Here is a 14,198-nt window from a genome sequence, read left to right as displayed (position 1 = left end):
CCCGCGGGCTCAGGCAATCCACTCACCTCAGCCTCCCAAGGCGCGGGATTACAGGCTAAGCCACCGAGCCCGGCTATGATATCATTTGCTATGCCTTTGCAGATCCTTATTTAGCTCCCACTTACAAGTGCGAACATGTGGTATTTGGTTTTCTGTTCCTGAGTTAGTTCACTGAGGATGATTTTCTCCAATTCCATCAAAGTTGCTGCAAAATACATTATTTCGTTATTTTTGATGGATGAATAATATTCCATAATGTATATATACACCACATTTTCATTACCTACTGATCGACTGGGGGCATTTAGGTTAATGCCACATCTTTTCCATTGTGAAGTGTGATGAATATATGAGGGCAGGTGTCTTTTTTTCTATAACGACCTCTGTTCCTTTGGGTAGATACCTAGTAGTGGGACTCCTAGGTCAAATGGTACTTGTAGTTCTTTGAGAAATCTCGAGGGGAGAACATTTTAATTTCCAAGTAAGAGAGGAGGAAGCAGGAGGCAAGATAATGGCACTGTTGTACCACATTGAACTCTCAAGAGGGCAGCACTGGACCTGTGAATGGGAAGTTAGTAGGAGAAGATGCTTCAGCAGGGGAGGGAAAATTCAAGCATCACCAGTGACAGTTGCAAACGATATATGATTGGCTCTTAACAACACAAGGGTTTGGGGAGTTGAACTCCTATACAGTGTAAAACCTGCATATAACTTTTGACTCCCCCCAAATTTAACTACTGTTGACCAAAAGCCTTACCCATAACATAAACAGTTGAGTTACATGTATTTTGTACGCTACTTGTTTTATATGCTGTATTCTTGCAATAAAGCTAGAAAAAATGAAATATCACTAAGAAAATAATAAGATAAAATACTTTTGCTGTACTGCACTGATTAATACCGTGAGTTTCTGTCACCTGTTTACAAGATGAATTGCTGAAATGGCAGCACCACAGCTGCAGACTGAAATTCAATATTGTATTGTAATGTCATGACTTTTCTGTTTCTTGAGAACATTACCAGTGGCACTTCACGAGTCCCACTGGGTTATTCAAGGTTTATGATATTGCACGAACCATGATGAAAGTACACAAAACATGATGAAAAAAGAACAAGAGATCACTTTTTACTTCAGTATACAATTTGCTGAAGAGAAGTGAATACTAGGAACACTCGAGCTCACCAAGATAGCAACAGGTGATGGTTTCAAAATTGTTACAGCAGCACAGTATGTAATACAGTAGTTTTATGCAGTTATGATTTAATACTGTATCTTCACATTTGTTTACATTTCTCTCAACTGTGAATGATGCCATGCAAGTCTGTGTCTAGGTATGTACTTTTTAAAAATAAGTTTTACTTTTTAAAATAATGTTTATTTGAGGATAGCAAGTGATAAAATGAACTAGTATCTACATATATGTCTTGCATACATATGACTTTTTCATGAATTTTTCGTTTTTTTCGTATATGCGTTTCATCCACATAGTAGTAGTAGTAGTAGTAGTAATAGTAGTAGTAGTGTGTAGGGAAAGTTCATTCCTTTTGATCAATAGAATTCCAGGGTATGGATGTGCCACATATGCTTACCCATTCACTAGCTGATGGGCCGCCAGGTGATATTTCCACTTTTAGCTGTAATGACTATCACTGCAATGCACATTTAGGAGCAAGTGTTAGCTTATTTTGACTTAAGTAAATACCTATGGTGGAATTTTTAGATCTCACAGTAAACTTATATTAAACTTTTTAAGAAACTGCCATCCTGCTTTCCAAAGTGGCTGTACCGTTTTACATTCTCATCAGCAATGAATGAGGGTCCCTGTTTCTCCACATCCTCTCCAACACTTGGTATTGTCTGACTTTTGCTCATAGCCATTCTGCTGGGTGTGAGATGGTACCTCCATGTGCTTCATAAATATCTGAATGAACAAATAAATTGCCTCTGAAGATGGACAAAACTTGGGTTTAAACCTGGCATCAATACTTAATAACCTGTATCCCCCATGGAGAAAGGATTACACAACATAAGGGCCACGTCCTAGAAGCAGAGTGGAGTGTCTGCTATAGATTACATGCCCAAGAAAAGAAAGCTGCTATCACCATTACCTCTGCCATTAAAATTATTATTATTCCCATCACCCTACAGACAAACCCACACCAGGACGGGATAATGGTAGCTATCATCCGCTGAGTGCTTACCACACAGCAAGCTTCATTTAAAGCACCGGACAAGAGTTATCAGCGTTTCATTTTACCTGTATATATGTTTTAATTTGCTTGTATTAATGCTAAATCTGTAAGACCGGTACTGTGATTATCCTTGCCTTATAGGTGAGAAACCAGAGTCACAGAGTTTAAATCACTTGCCCCAAATCACAAAGTCAGTGAGAATCAGAGCCGAATGGAGCCCAGGCCTCTGGCTCCAGAGCCCAGCTCTCTGTCAATGCATCATGCTTCCTGCCCTTACAAGGCAAACTGGATAAGTGCCATTCTAGAGAAGCAGACAAAATTCAAGTGGAGGAGAGGGGAGAGGAAGAAGCAGGCTCAGTCTGCTTTGGATATCTCATTTCAGGCTGCCCTAGGAGGGAGCACCCAGTTGTGGAATTTGCTCCTCTTTTTGCATACTGACCCAGCCCTAGTAACGGAGCTCAAGGCATGTTTTATGCTTTGTACAACAGTCAGTGACGTCATGAGCACAGCCAGGTCATTATCAGTTCTGCCAGATAAGTAGCTAACTGCACTTGATCTGGAGGAGACAGCAAGGTGCTGTGTGGCAGAGTACTTGGGTTCTCCAAGAAGCAGGTGAGCATGGGCCAGGGGATGGGTAAAAATGCACCGTGGTGCTTGCTCTGCTGGGAAGGGACAAGAGACAGGGCATGATCTGAAAACAAACAGGCTGACTCTCCCAGGAAAAGCATCTGGGGATGTGAGGGGTGGGGGTGGTGACCACACACCCTTCTGATAGGTGAGATGCTGCTGGCCAGGGGCAGGAAGATCCCCCCCCACTAGCATCTGCACCTCGCACTCTCTCTCACCAGTGACCATCAACATGGGTACAAGCCCGAACTGGTCCTTCTTTCCTGGCAATCACTGGCTCTACTTCTCCATGTACCTTCTGGCCTTCCTCGTGGGGCTTCCCCTTAACCTGCTGGCCCTGGTGATCTTCGTTGGCAAGCTGCGGCGGCGCCCCATAGCTGTGGACGTGCTGCTACTCAACCTGACCGTCTCCGACCTGCTCCTGCTGCTCTTTCTGCCGTTCCGCATGGTGGAGGCAGCCAGTGGCATGCGCTGGCCCCTGCCCTTCATCCTCTGCCCCATCTCCGGATTCCTCTTCTTCACCACCATCTATCTCACTTCCCTCTTCCTGACAGCTGTGAGCATCGAGCGCTTTCTGAGCGTGGCCTACCCGCTATGGTACAAGACCCGGCCCAGGCTGGGACAGGCCGGCCTGGTCAGTGTGGTCTGCTGGCTGTTGGCCTCTGGTCACTGCAGTGTGGTCTATGTCATGGAATTCTCGGGGAACTTTTCCCACAGCCAGGGCACTAACGGGACCTGCTACCTGGAATTCCGAGAGGACCAGCTGGCTGTTCTCCTGCCTGTCCGGCTGGAGATGGCTGTGGTCCTTTTCGTGGTGCCCCTGTTCATCACCAGCTACTGCTACAGCCACTTGGTGTGGATTCTTGGCGGGGGGGCCAGCCAACGCCGGCAGAAGAGAGTGGTAGGGCTTGTTGTGGCCACACTGCTCAACTTCCTTGTCTGTTTTGGGCCCTACAACATTTCCCATGTGGTGGGCTACATACTCGGAGAAAGCCCGATGTGGAGGAGCTTGGTGCTTCTCCTCAGCACCCTGAACTCCTGCATTGATCCCCTTGTCTATTACTTCTCATCATCTGGGTTCCAAGCCGACTTTCACAAGCTGCTGAGGAGGCTGAGGGGGGTTATTTCTCCATGGCGGCAGGAGGGCAGCATGGAACTGAAGGTGCAGAAGGAAAGCGAGGGACATAGGCAGGACTCTGCAGCATAGAGAAAGAGCAGTGGACTCTTGTAGGGCCTGGAACAGATGACTGTATGGCCTGGACTGACAGCTAGGACCTCTGAGGCAGGAAGGCATAGCTGATATATTATCCTCAGGGCTGTTCCTCACTCCAGGGCAGTGGGATATGGAGTGGCTCAGGGGCAGAACAGGCCTCCTGCCTCCCTGAGGGTGTGCTCCCTAAAACCCAGCTCTTGAGCTCATCGGCCCACCCTGCAGAATAGGCTCTGAGAAGAAGTCAGGGTAAGACAGCTCCAGAGAAAAATGTGGTCTCCAGAGCCATAGGCCAGCTCCTGTGCTTTTCTGAGGGTTGGAGAGTAGTTAAGAGCAGTGCCCAGAGTCTGAGGAAGTTGCCTACTGAGTGACTGGTGACAAGAGAGGGGAGAAATCCATCCTGAGTGCTGCTCCTACCTAGCAAGTCAGGAGTAGGGAGACAGGACTCCACGGATGAGGGCGCATCTGCTCTCTCACATGGGCTTTTCCAGAAAGTGTCCAATGTTCAATAAATCAGACCATCGGAGACGTTTATGAACGACAGAAGAAAAATTACCGAAATAAATCTGGAAACAATCAAAAGAGAATGGTCTTTCTTTCACCTTCTGTTTTGTTGTGATGGTGCATGTGAGTCGGCAGTACTGGTGGATGGCAGAATAAACGCTAGACACTGAAGGAAAAGGGCCAAACAGCACGATTCGAGAGGCTGGGAGAAGATGTGGGTTGCAGGGATGAAGACAGCAGTTCCTGTCTTATGACTTGACCAGGCTCATTGTCTTCTTCTCCTCTGGAAGAAAAGTGTCATCCTCATTTTACAGATGAGGGAATGGCCCAGAGAGGTGAAGTCTCTTACCCGACATCCCATAGCTAGTAAGTGACTGAAGTAGGAATAGAAGCTGGAATTTGTTGACTCTGAGTCCCATGTCTCCAACCCACTCGCTGTTCTGTGTCCAGCAGTGTATCTTTTGTGGTGGCCTGGCCCATAAAAAGTCTCAAGTCAGAGAGGCAGTATGACCAGCAGAAATGTAAACAAGCCACGATTAGAAATAGAACTTAAGAAGAAGTGGATTGACTATCTGTGTGGGTACATTCAGTTTTGAGTAAAGAAATCCTCTTGACAAAAATAAATTAAGACAATTAGTGCAGTGGACTTCAGGTTGCTACAAAGATGAAGGGATGGTCTTTAGAGCTATTTTTCATCAAAATCTTGTCGTTTAGCAAGTTTTAACCTTCCCCTGAGGGATGGTACATGAGAAACAGCTGGTCAGGGCTTTGTCTCCCAGCAAGGCAACCTAAGACATGTTGTCACCTGTTTGTACTCATCAGCTGTATTTTCGAAACATTTATTGAGCAACTACTAGATGCAGGTAACTGGCCTCAGAAGTTCAGGGAGTTCAACACTAATGTCTTTTAACACCTACTTCTTTCTGAGGTTAAGCTCACTGAAGAAGGAGGTCTGTCTTTGGCCTGGGGACTGGGTTTCAGGTAGAAGGAAAGAGATATCACCTCTGTGGAGAGATGAAGGCTCTCTGTCCCACAGCTCATTTGTCTTTCCCAAGGCACTCAGCCCTGGTGGCTGCTAAGAAGCTGATGCCAACATTGGTCTACATAGTTCAGAAAGGGAACAAAGGTGCTGTGGAATCCTGAATTGGTACTGCTGACCCAAGGCTAAGACCAGAGGAGCTGAAAATCCCACACTCTAAAGAAAGACATGAACGGGGGACTGACTTCTCTCCCAGGGCTTATAAAGAGGAATAAGCGACAGCTTACGTGGCTTTGCTTCCCCGCAACCATCCAGACACCAGACCACCCCAGTCTGTACAAGCAAAAGACTAGGGGAGTAAGGGGGATGAGAAGTCATCAGAGTTTGGGGCGACTGTCTGAGTGGTGCTGAGAAGCCAAGAAAGGGGCTCTTAAGAACGGGGATGAATTCTAAAACTGCTGCCCTGTGCCATCCAGGCAGGGAAGGGAGAGTGGCAGGGAGAAGGCAGTGGGAGTGTGTGTGGGCAATGAAACATCATGCATTCTCACCATTTGGCAGAGCAAGTAGTGCAAGCACCCTGGGTGAGGAGATCACAGGCAAAAAGGAAATGAGATAATTTCTTTGGAAAGAGTGGTTGGTATACTGAGAGTCCCATGCTGGCCCCACCGGAAGTCTGGTGAGAGGAGCTTCGAGGAGGCCACTCAAAAAAACCTATTATAGCTGACCTGGTACTTGGAAAGGACACAGTGGTTGGGTAACCAACACACACATCCAGAAAACTGTGGTTGAGAGGCTGTGTTGTCGATCTGAAGCAGCAAAGACAGACAGACAGAGAGACACAGGCACAGAGAAAGAGAATCACAGTTAGAGACTTTCTTTTTCACTGGCAGATATAGGCCACATCTGAGAGAAAGCAAGGCAGGAGTCGTTACAAATCTTGCTTAGAAGGTCTTCCTGGAAGGGCCAGGTGACCAGGCGACCCTCCAATGGGGAGACGAATAGGCAGCTGGATTCCCAGAGCTGAGAGAAGGAAGTTAAGCAGCCGTCTAGGAGCACAAGTCACCTGTGCTTCAGCGAGTGCTCCCGGTGTCCAGGGCATTCTCCACATGCCCCTTGAGGAGTCGGCTTGGCCATCCATGCTGCCCTGAGAGAGGCAGAGTGAGACCACAGCCTGGTGACTCCAGTGCTTGCCAAAGGAGACTTTGCTTGTCCCTTCTTTTCCTCTTCCCTATCCTTCAGCCAACCCTGGAAAGGCCAGAAACCACCGTCATGGGGCCGGAGGGGAAGGAGAGGGAAACAGAAGGGCCCCTTCCTCCTAAGCACCTGCCTACAAACAGTGAGAGTGGGAGAAGGCAGACGCTACACACTGGCATGAAAACTCAAGATCCCACAGACCCACTGCCATATGGATGTGGCTTAGAGGGCTGCAGGCACTGCTTGTTGTGTCCAGGAGTGAGCCAACAGGCCAGGGCCTGGCCACGAGTCAACCAGGAGTAGGGAAGATGGAGCCCCCACCACAGATTTGGAGAGGCGAGGTGCGGGGGAGCAGGGAGGAATTAAAGTTGGGTTCTGGCTGTGTACACGAACCCTGTTCCTTCAAGGCACTGGCTACGCACCCCAGACCTGACTCACCCTCACTGGAGCTTTTGTGTTCCCATCACTTCCTTGTCACTCACCTCCTTCAGTGGGGCCTCAGATCAAGTCGGGATGCCCCATTAGCTGCTCACCCAAACTGCTAGTGCCTCAGGCTAATGGACCTATCACCCCACCCTTTCCTACCTTCCAGCTCATTGCTCACTTCAGCCCAGTGAGGGGGACTCTGAGCCTCAGAGACATCTGGCGGCACTGAGGTGAGTCCCTCTTTCTGGGGTTCCTCTCTTCACTAACGACTCTTCCCCAGACCCCTAGACTGCCCCTAGACTAGACCCCTAGTGCCCCCTGGGGCCTGCTAAGGTCATCCTTGACACTGATGGGACCCAGCTCATCCTGGGACTCTCCCCTGGGGACCCTCTTTGCCTGATCCTGGCTCGACCCCCATCTTATCCAAACCCAACGCTCTTCACCTCCCTGCAGGCTCCACTGTGGGGGAGCAGCTCTTTCCTGGCCAGGGAACTGTGGGGACAGAAGTGAACTGGAGTCTAACTTCCACTCCAAGAAGAACACATACTGTCAGTGCTGAATTCTCTCTACCCCTTCTTTCCCCCAGAGTCTCAGAAATCCAGAGGCCGCCCTTCTTCCGGGATCTGCACACCTGTGTTCTATGGTCTCCTGTTGCCCCCAAATGCTCTCTTCATTTTTAGAGATAATACAGTGGAAAGAAAGCAAAGGACTGAGGACTACAGGCCTGGCTTCTCATCCAGGCTCTTCTGCTCCCGTCTGCCTCCTCCTTAGTGGACTTCTGTTTCCTCAGTGATCTCACTAGATGACTTCTGATCCTCCAAGCAGTGCTGGAATCAGTGTGTGATTCTAGGAGGCCCTTCTCCCTGGGGCCTGACGATCTGAGGACAGGGAGCAAGCTGAGCACAGGAGCCATGGAGGCTGGTTTCCCAGCTCCATAGAACTGCCCCTGCATTTTCCTATATGGCCACTTAGCTTGTTCACTGAGTATATCCTTTCTGGGGTTCATCCCTGATGTAATACATATGAGTAGCTCACTCCTTTTGATCCCCAAATAGAAATCCAGGGTATGGATGTGCCACATCTTACCCATTCACAAGCCACCACCAGGTGATATTTCCACTTTTAGCTATTATGGCTATCACTGTGATGAACACTTAGAAGCAAGTGTTTGTGTGGACACTTATTTTGACTGAAGTAAATACCTATGGTGGAACTGTTAGGTCTCTTGGTAAATTTATATTAAATGTTTTAAGAAACTGCCATCCTGCTTTCCAAAGTGGCTGTACCATTTTACATTCTTTTTTTTGAGTTGGAGTCTCACTCGGTCGCCCAGACTGGAGTGCACTGGCCGCTCCCGGCCACCACAGCCTCGACCTGCTGGGCTCCGGCGATCCTTCCGCCTCAGCCTTCTAAGTAGCCGGAATTACAGGTATGTGCTACCACGCCCAGCTGACTTTTTGATTTATCGTAGAGATGAGGTCTCGCTGCCCAGGCGGGTCTCGCACTCGCGGCTCAGGCAATCCACTCACATCAGCCTCCCAAAGGCGTGGGATTACAGGCTGAGCCACCAAGCCTGGCTCCATTTTACATTCTCACCAGCAATGAATGAGGGCCCCTGTTTCTCCACATCCTCTCCAAGGCTTGGTATTGTCTGACTTTTGCTCATAGCCATTCTAGAGGGTGTGAGATGGTATCTCCATGCGCTTCTTAAACATCTGAATGAACAAATAAATTGCCTCAGAAGCTGAACAGAACTTGGGTTTAAACCCTGGTGTTGCCGGGCTTGGTGGCTCAGCCTGTAATCCCAGCACTTTGGGAGACTGAGGTGAGTGGATTGCCTGAGCCCAAGGGTTTGAGACCAGCACAAGCAATTTGGTGAGACCTTACAATAAATAAAAAATTAGCTGGGCATGGTAGTGTGCACCTGTAATTCTGGTTACTTGGAAGGCTGAGGCAGAAGGATCACCTGAACCCAGCAGGTCGAGGCTACAGTGGCCGTGAGTGTGCCACTGCACTCCAGCCTGGGCATGGAGTGAGAATCCAACTCAAAAAAATAAATAAATAAGCCCTGGTGTCAATAGTTAACAAGGTGTATCTCCCACATGAAGAAAGTCACCTCTCCACTGTGAGGAACAAGGATTTCACAACATAAGGGCCGTGTCCTAGAAGCAGAGTGTCTGCTATGGATTACATGCCCAAGAAAAGAAAGCTGCTATCATCATTACCTCTGCCATTATTATTACTATTATTCCCAGCACCCCACAGATAAACCCACACCAGGACGGGACGATGGTAGTTGTCATCTGCTGAGTGTTTACCACATGACAAGCTTCATTCAAAGCAATTGACAAGTGTTATTAGCGTTTCATTTTACCTGTATATATGTTTTAATCTGTTTGTATTAATGCTAAATCTATAAGACCGGTACTGTGATTATCCTTGCCTTACAGGTGAGAAAGCAGAGTCACAGAGTTTAAATCACTTGCCCCAAATCACAAAGTCAGTGAGAATCAGAGCTGAATGGAGCCCAGGCCTCTGGCTCCAGAGCCCAGCTCTCTGTCACTGCATCACACTTCCTGCCCTTACAAGGCAAACTGGGTAAGTGCCAGTCTAGAGAAGCAGACAAAATTCAAGTGGAGTTGCCTGAGCCCACGGGTTCGAGACCCGCCTGGGCAACTTGGCGAGACCTCATCTCTACAATAAATCAAAAAATGAGCCTGGCGTGGTAGCACGCACCTGTAGTTCCGGCTACTTGGAAGGCTGAGGCAGAAGGATTGCCAGAGCCCAGCAGGTCGAGGCTGCAGTGGCCGGGAGCGGCCACTACACTCTAGTCTGGGTGACAGAGTGAGACTCCAACTCAAAAAAAACAAAAAGAAATTCAAGTAGAGGAGAGGGGAGAGGAAGAAGCAGGCTCGGCCTGGTTTGAATATCTCATTGCAGGCCGCCCTAGGAGGGAGCATCCAGTTGTGGTATTTGTTCCTCTTTTTGCATACTGACCCAGCCCTAGTAACGGAGCTCAAGGCATGTTTTATGTTTTGTACAACAGTCAGTGACGTCATGAGCACAGCCAGGCCATTATCAGTTCTGCCACATAAATAGCTAACTGCACTTTATCTGGATGAGACGGCAAGAAATTTTGTGGCAGAGTACTTGGGTTCCCTAAGAAGCAGGTGAGTGTGGGCCAGGGGATGGATAGACAAGCATGTTGGTGCTGCCTCTGCCAGGAAGGGACAAGAGACAGGGCATGATCTGAAGACAGGCAGGCTGACTCTCCCAGGAAAAGCATCTGGGGGTGTGAGGGGTGGGGGTGGTGACCACACACCCTTCTGATAGGTGAGATGCTGCTGGCCAGGGGCAGGAAGATTCCCCCCCACTAGCATCTGTACCTCGCACTCTCTCTCACCAGTGACCATCAACATGGGTACAAGCCCCGACCGGTCCTTCTTTCCTGGCAGTCACTGGCTCTACTTCTCCGTGTACCTTCTGGCCTTCCTCGTGGGGCTTCCCCTTAACCTGCTGGCCCTGGTGATCTTCGTTGGCAAGCTGCGGCGGCGCCCCATAGCTGTGGACGTGCTGCTACTCAACCTGACCGTCTCCGACCTGCTCCTGCTGCTCTTTCTGCCGTTCCGCATGGTGGAGGCAGCCAGTGGCATGCGCTGGCCCCTGCCCTTCATCCTCTGCCCCATCTCCGGATTCCTCTTCTTCACCACCATCTATCTCACTTCCCTCTTCCTGACAACTGTGAGCATCGAGCGTTTTCTGAGCGTGGCCTACCCGCTATGGTACAAGACCCGGCCCAGGCTGGGACAGGCCGGCCTGGTCAGTGTGGTCTGCTGGCTGCTGGCCTCTGCTCACTGCAGTGTGGTCTATGTCATGGAATTCTCAGGGAACTCCTCCTATAGCCAGCGCACTATTGAGACCTGCTACCAGGAATTCCGAGAGGACCAGCTGGCTGTTCTCCTGCCTGTCCGGCTGGAGATGGCTGTGGTCCTTTTCGTGGTGCCCCTGCTCATCACCAGCTACTGCTACAGCCGCCTGGTGTGGATTCTTGGCAGGGGAGCCAGTCATCGCCACAGGAAAAGGGTGGCAGGGCTTGTGGGGGCCACGCTGCTCAACTTCCTTGTCTGCTTTGGGCCATTTCACATGTCGCATGTCATGGGCTACATCCTGGGAGAAAGCCCCGTGTGGAGGAGTTTGGTGCTTCTCCTCAGCACACTGAACTCCTGTGTTGACCCCCTTGTCTATTACTTCTCATCATCTGGGTTCCAAGCCGACTTCCATGAGCTACTGAGGAGGCTGAGGGGGGTCACTGCTCCATCTCAGCAGGAGGGCAGCATGGAACTGAAGGTGCAGAAGGAAGGTGAGGGACAGGGGCAGGACTGTACAGTGCAGACAGTGTAATGGACTCTCACAGGGCTTGTAACAGGTGGCTGAGTGGCCTGGACAGACAGCTAGGACCTCTGAGGCAAGAATATAGCTGGTATATTATCCTCAGGGCAGTTCCTCACTCCAGGCCATCAGGATTTGGAGTGGCTCAGGCGCAGAGCAGGCATCTTGCCTCCCTGAGGGTGTGCTCCCTAAAGCCCAGCTCTTGAGCTCACCACCTTTTCCATCGGCCCACCCTGCAGATTAGGCTCTGAGAAAAAGTCAGGGTAAGACAACTCCAGAGAAAAATGTGGTCCCCAGAGCAGTAGGCCAGTTCCTGTGCTTTTCTGAGAGTGAGAGAGTAGTTAAGAGCAGTGCCCAGGGTCTGAGGAACCTGCCTACTCAGTGGCTGGGGAGGGGCAAGGGGGGAAATGCATGCACAGTGCTGCTCCCACCTGACCAGGGGACAGGACTCCACAGATGAGGGCACATCTGCTCTCTCACATGGGCTTTTCCAGGAAGTTTCCAACGCTCAATAAGTCAGGTCATCGGAGATATTTGTGAATGACAAAAGAAAAGCTACCCAAATAAATTTGAAAACAACCAAAAGAAAATGGTCTTTCTCTCACCTCCTGTTTTGTTGTTATGGTGCATGTGGGTCGGCAGCACTGGTGGATGGCTGATAACCGAAAGACACTGAAGGAAAAGGGCCAAACAGCACAATTCTAGAGGCTGGGAGAGGATGTGGGTTGTAAGGATGAAGATAGCAGCTCCTGTTATGGACTGGTCAGGCTCATTGTCTTCTTCTCCTCTTGGTAACCATGTGGTAGGTGCTAGATCATCCTCATTTTACAGATGAGGGAATGGCCCAGAGAAGCGAAGTCTTTTACCTGACATCCCATAGCTAATAAGTGACTGAAGTAGGAATAGAAGCTAGACTAAACTGACTCTGAGACCCATGTCCCCAATCCAATCTGCTGTTCTGTGTCCAGCTGTATGTCTTCTGTTGTGGCCTGGCCCGGTTAAAAGTCCCAAATCAGATGAGGCAGTCTGACCAGGAAAAATGTAAACAGGCCACAATTAGAAACAGTACTAAAGGCAGAGCAGATTGACTATTTGTGTGGGTACCACTCTCTTCCCAGTAAAGAATCCTCTTAAAAAGAAATCGAGGTAATTAGAGGCAACAGTTGGACACCTGACTCACAGTGGACACCAAAAACTACTCTATATTAGCTAAATCTTCAACTTTTGCATCACTGTTCTCTTAAGAAGCCTTGAGGATATACATTTTTCCTAATCAACATCTTCCTCTCCATGCTCATGAAATTTTAATGCCCCAAATACACTGTTTATCTCTTTATGGGTTGTGGCACTTTGGAAGAACAGAAATCATTAGAAGATTTATCTGCTTCTCAAGAATCATTTTTTAAACTTTTTTGGGGAAATATTGCTCCTGCTGAGAATGAATGAACAAAGGAAATGATCTCATGCAGTCTACAGAGGGTGCCCAAAAAATGTATACAAATTTTAAGAAAGGAAAAAACAATATTTCAATCGTAACACTCAATATGTACTGATAACAAAAGATGGATACAAATCATGTTTGACTTCCGCAATTACAAGAGGTGCTCAAAGTGGTTACCCTCAGCATCCAGACACTTCTGATTACCGCAATCTACTACAGGACTTGTTGCTGTACAAGGCCTCCAGGATTTTCCCTTGTGCACGTCACATGCAGTACCGTGCATACTCACACCTCTGTTGTCATTGTACTTCCACATCATTCTTGAATTTCAAATACCACCTCAAAATAGTCTTGTTTCCTCAAACGACAACTGTCCTGCTATTTTCTTTGACTGTCCTGCCTGTCACATGGTGATGCTAGCATTCATTTGATTAACACCATCTTTTGAGTGAACATCGTGCTACACATTGCTAATGTAATTAAATTCAACTTAAAAAGTTATACATAGATAGTATCTCTTAAAACGTGTATTCATTTTTTTGGCACCCTGATAGTAATAAAGCCTGTCTCACATAATTGTAGATCAACAAAGTTAGGTTTATTATCTTGTTGCAACAAGGAGGACCACACTCTAAAAGTGTGGGGCATCTTACAAAAGAAGAAAAACTATTCATAGAATTTGAAGTAAAGATGGAGTGAAATTTAAATCAGCCAGTGTTTGACCGGTTCAAAGCAAAGCAGTGATGTATGGAATGAGGTCAATATCAGACCTGGACTGAGAAGATCACAAGGCCCCTGTTTTTTTGGAAAATACAAAGTGACAATAAAGATAGACTTTTGTTTTTATCTGAAAACTCCATACGTAAAACTTTAGTGGGCTGAAATTAAGGCTGCCTCTCTGTGTCAAAGAGACTCAGATCCTCCAAGTAGGAGTAGGATGTTCTATTCTTACTGATATTATTTTAAACAGCCAGGTTTCTGGAAAGTTTCTGTCTATGATTTTAGAGAACTAGGTTTCTCAGCAATATCATTTTGCTAATTAACCAAAACAAGTTTTAAAGGGTTATAAGAACTTTCCTAAAGGAAAGATGTCCCTTCAGCAAAACCTGGTGCAGTGCACTCAGAAGGACAAAAGGAAGGGTAGACTCGATCCATCTCTGCCACAGGTTCCCCGGGGCACAGGTTCCCTGGGGCACAAGTTCTCTGGCCCATAGGTCAAGTCTCAGTTTACAGGG

At 48.1% G+C, this 14,198-nt stretch overlaps 2 protein-coding genes across 2 annotated transcripts; both read left to right on the top strand.

The window, feature by feature from the left end:
• The first annotated feature begins 2,613 nt into the window (after window positions 1-2,613).
• On the top strand, window positions 2,614-4,027 carry LOC103253697 (free fatty acid receptor 3-like). The gene is made up of 2 exons (XM_008051943.1): window positions 2,614-2,805; window positions 3,042-4,027. The coding sequence occupies exon 2, from the start codon at window positions 3,053-3,055 to the stop codon at window positions 4,025-4,027; it is 975 nt and encodes a 324-aa protein (XP_008050134.1). The 5' UTR covers window positions 2,614-2,805; window positions 3,042-3,052.
• A 6,523-nt stretch (window positions 4,028-10,550) lies between these two features.
• On the top strand, window positions 10,551-11,534 carry LOC103253696 (free fatty acid receptor 3-like). The gene has a single exon (XM_008051942.1). It carries the CDS (start codon window positions 10,551-10,553, stop codon window positions 11,532-11,534), a length of 984 nt encoding a protein of 327 aa, XP_008050133.1.
• Window positions 11,535-14,198: the final 2,664 nt, after the last annotated feature.

This window comes from Carlito syrichta, unplaced genomic scaffold (assembly GCF_000164805.1).
Source record: "Carlito syrichta isolate Samal-C Ts95f unplaced genomic scaffold, Tarsius_syrichta-2.0.1 Scaffold246948, whole genome shotgun sequence".
Classification (NCBI taxonomy): Eukaryota; Metazoa; Chordata; class Mammalia; order Primates; family Tarsiidae; genus Carlito; species Carlito syrichta.
This window is presented reverse-complemented; position numbering and strand designations above follow the sequence as displayed.

Excerpts from the sequence above, each read along its gene's own strand:
- LOC103253697 (XM_008051943.1), top strand. The coding sequence starts at position 3,053 with ATGGGTACAAGCCCGAACTGGTCCTTCTTTCCTGGCAATCACTGGCTC.
- LOC103253696 (XM_008051942.1), top strand. The coding sequence starts at position 10,551 with ATGGGTACAAGCCCCGACCGGTCCTTCTTTCCTGGCAGTCACTGGCTC.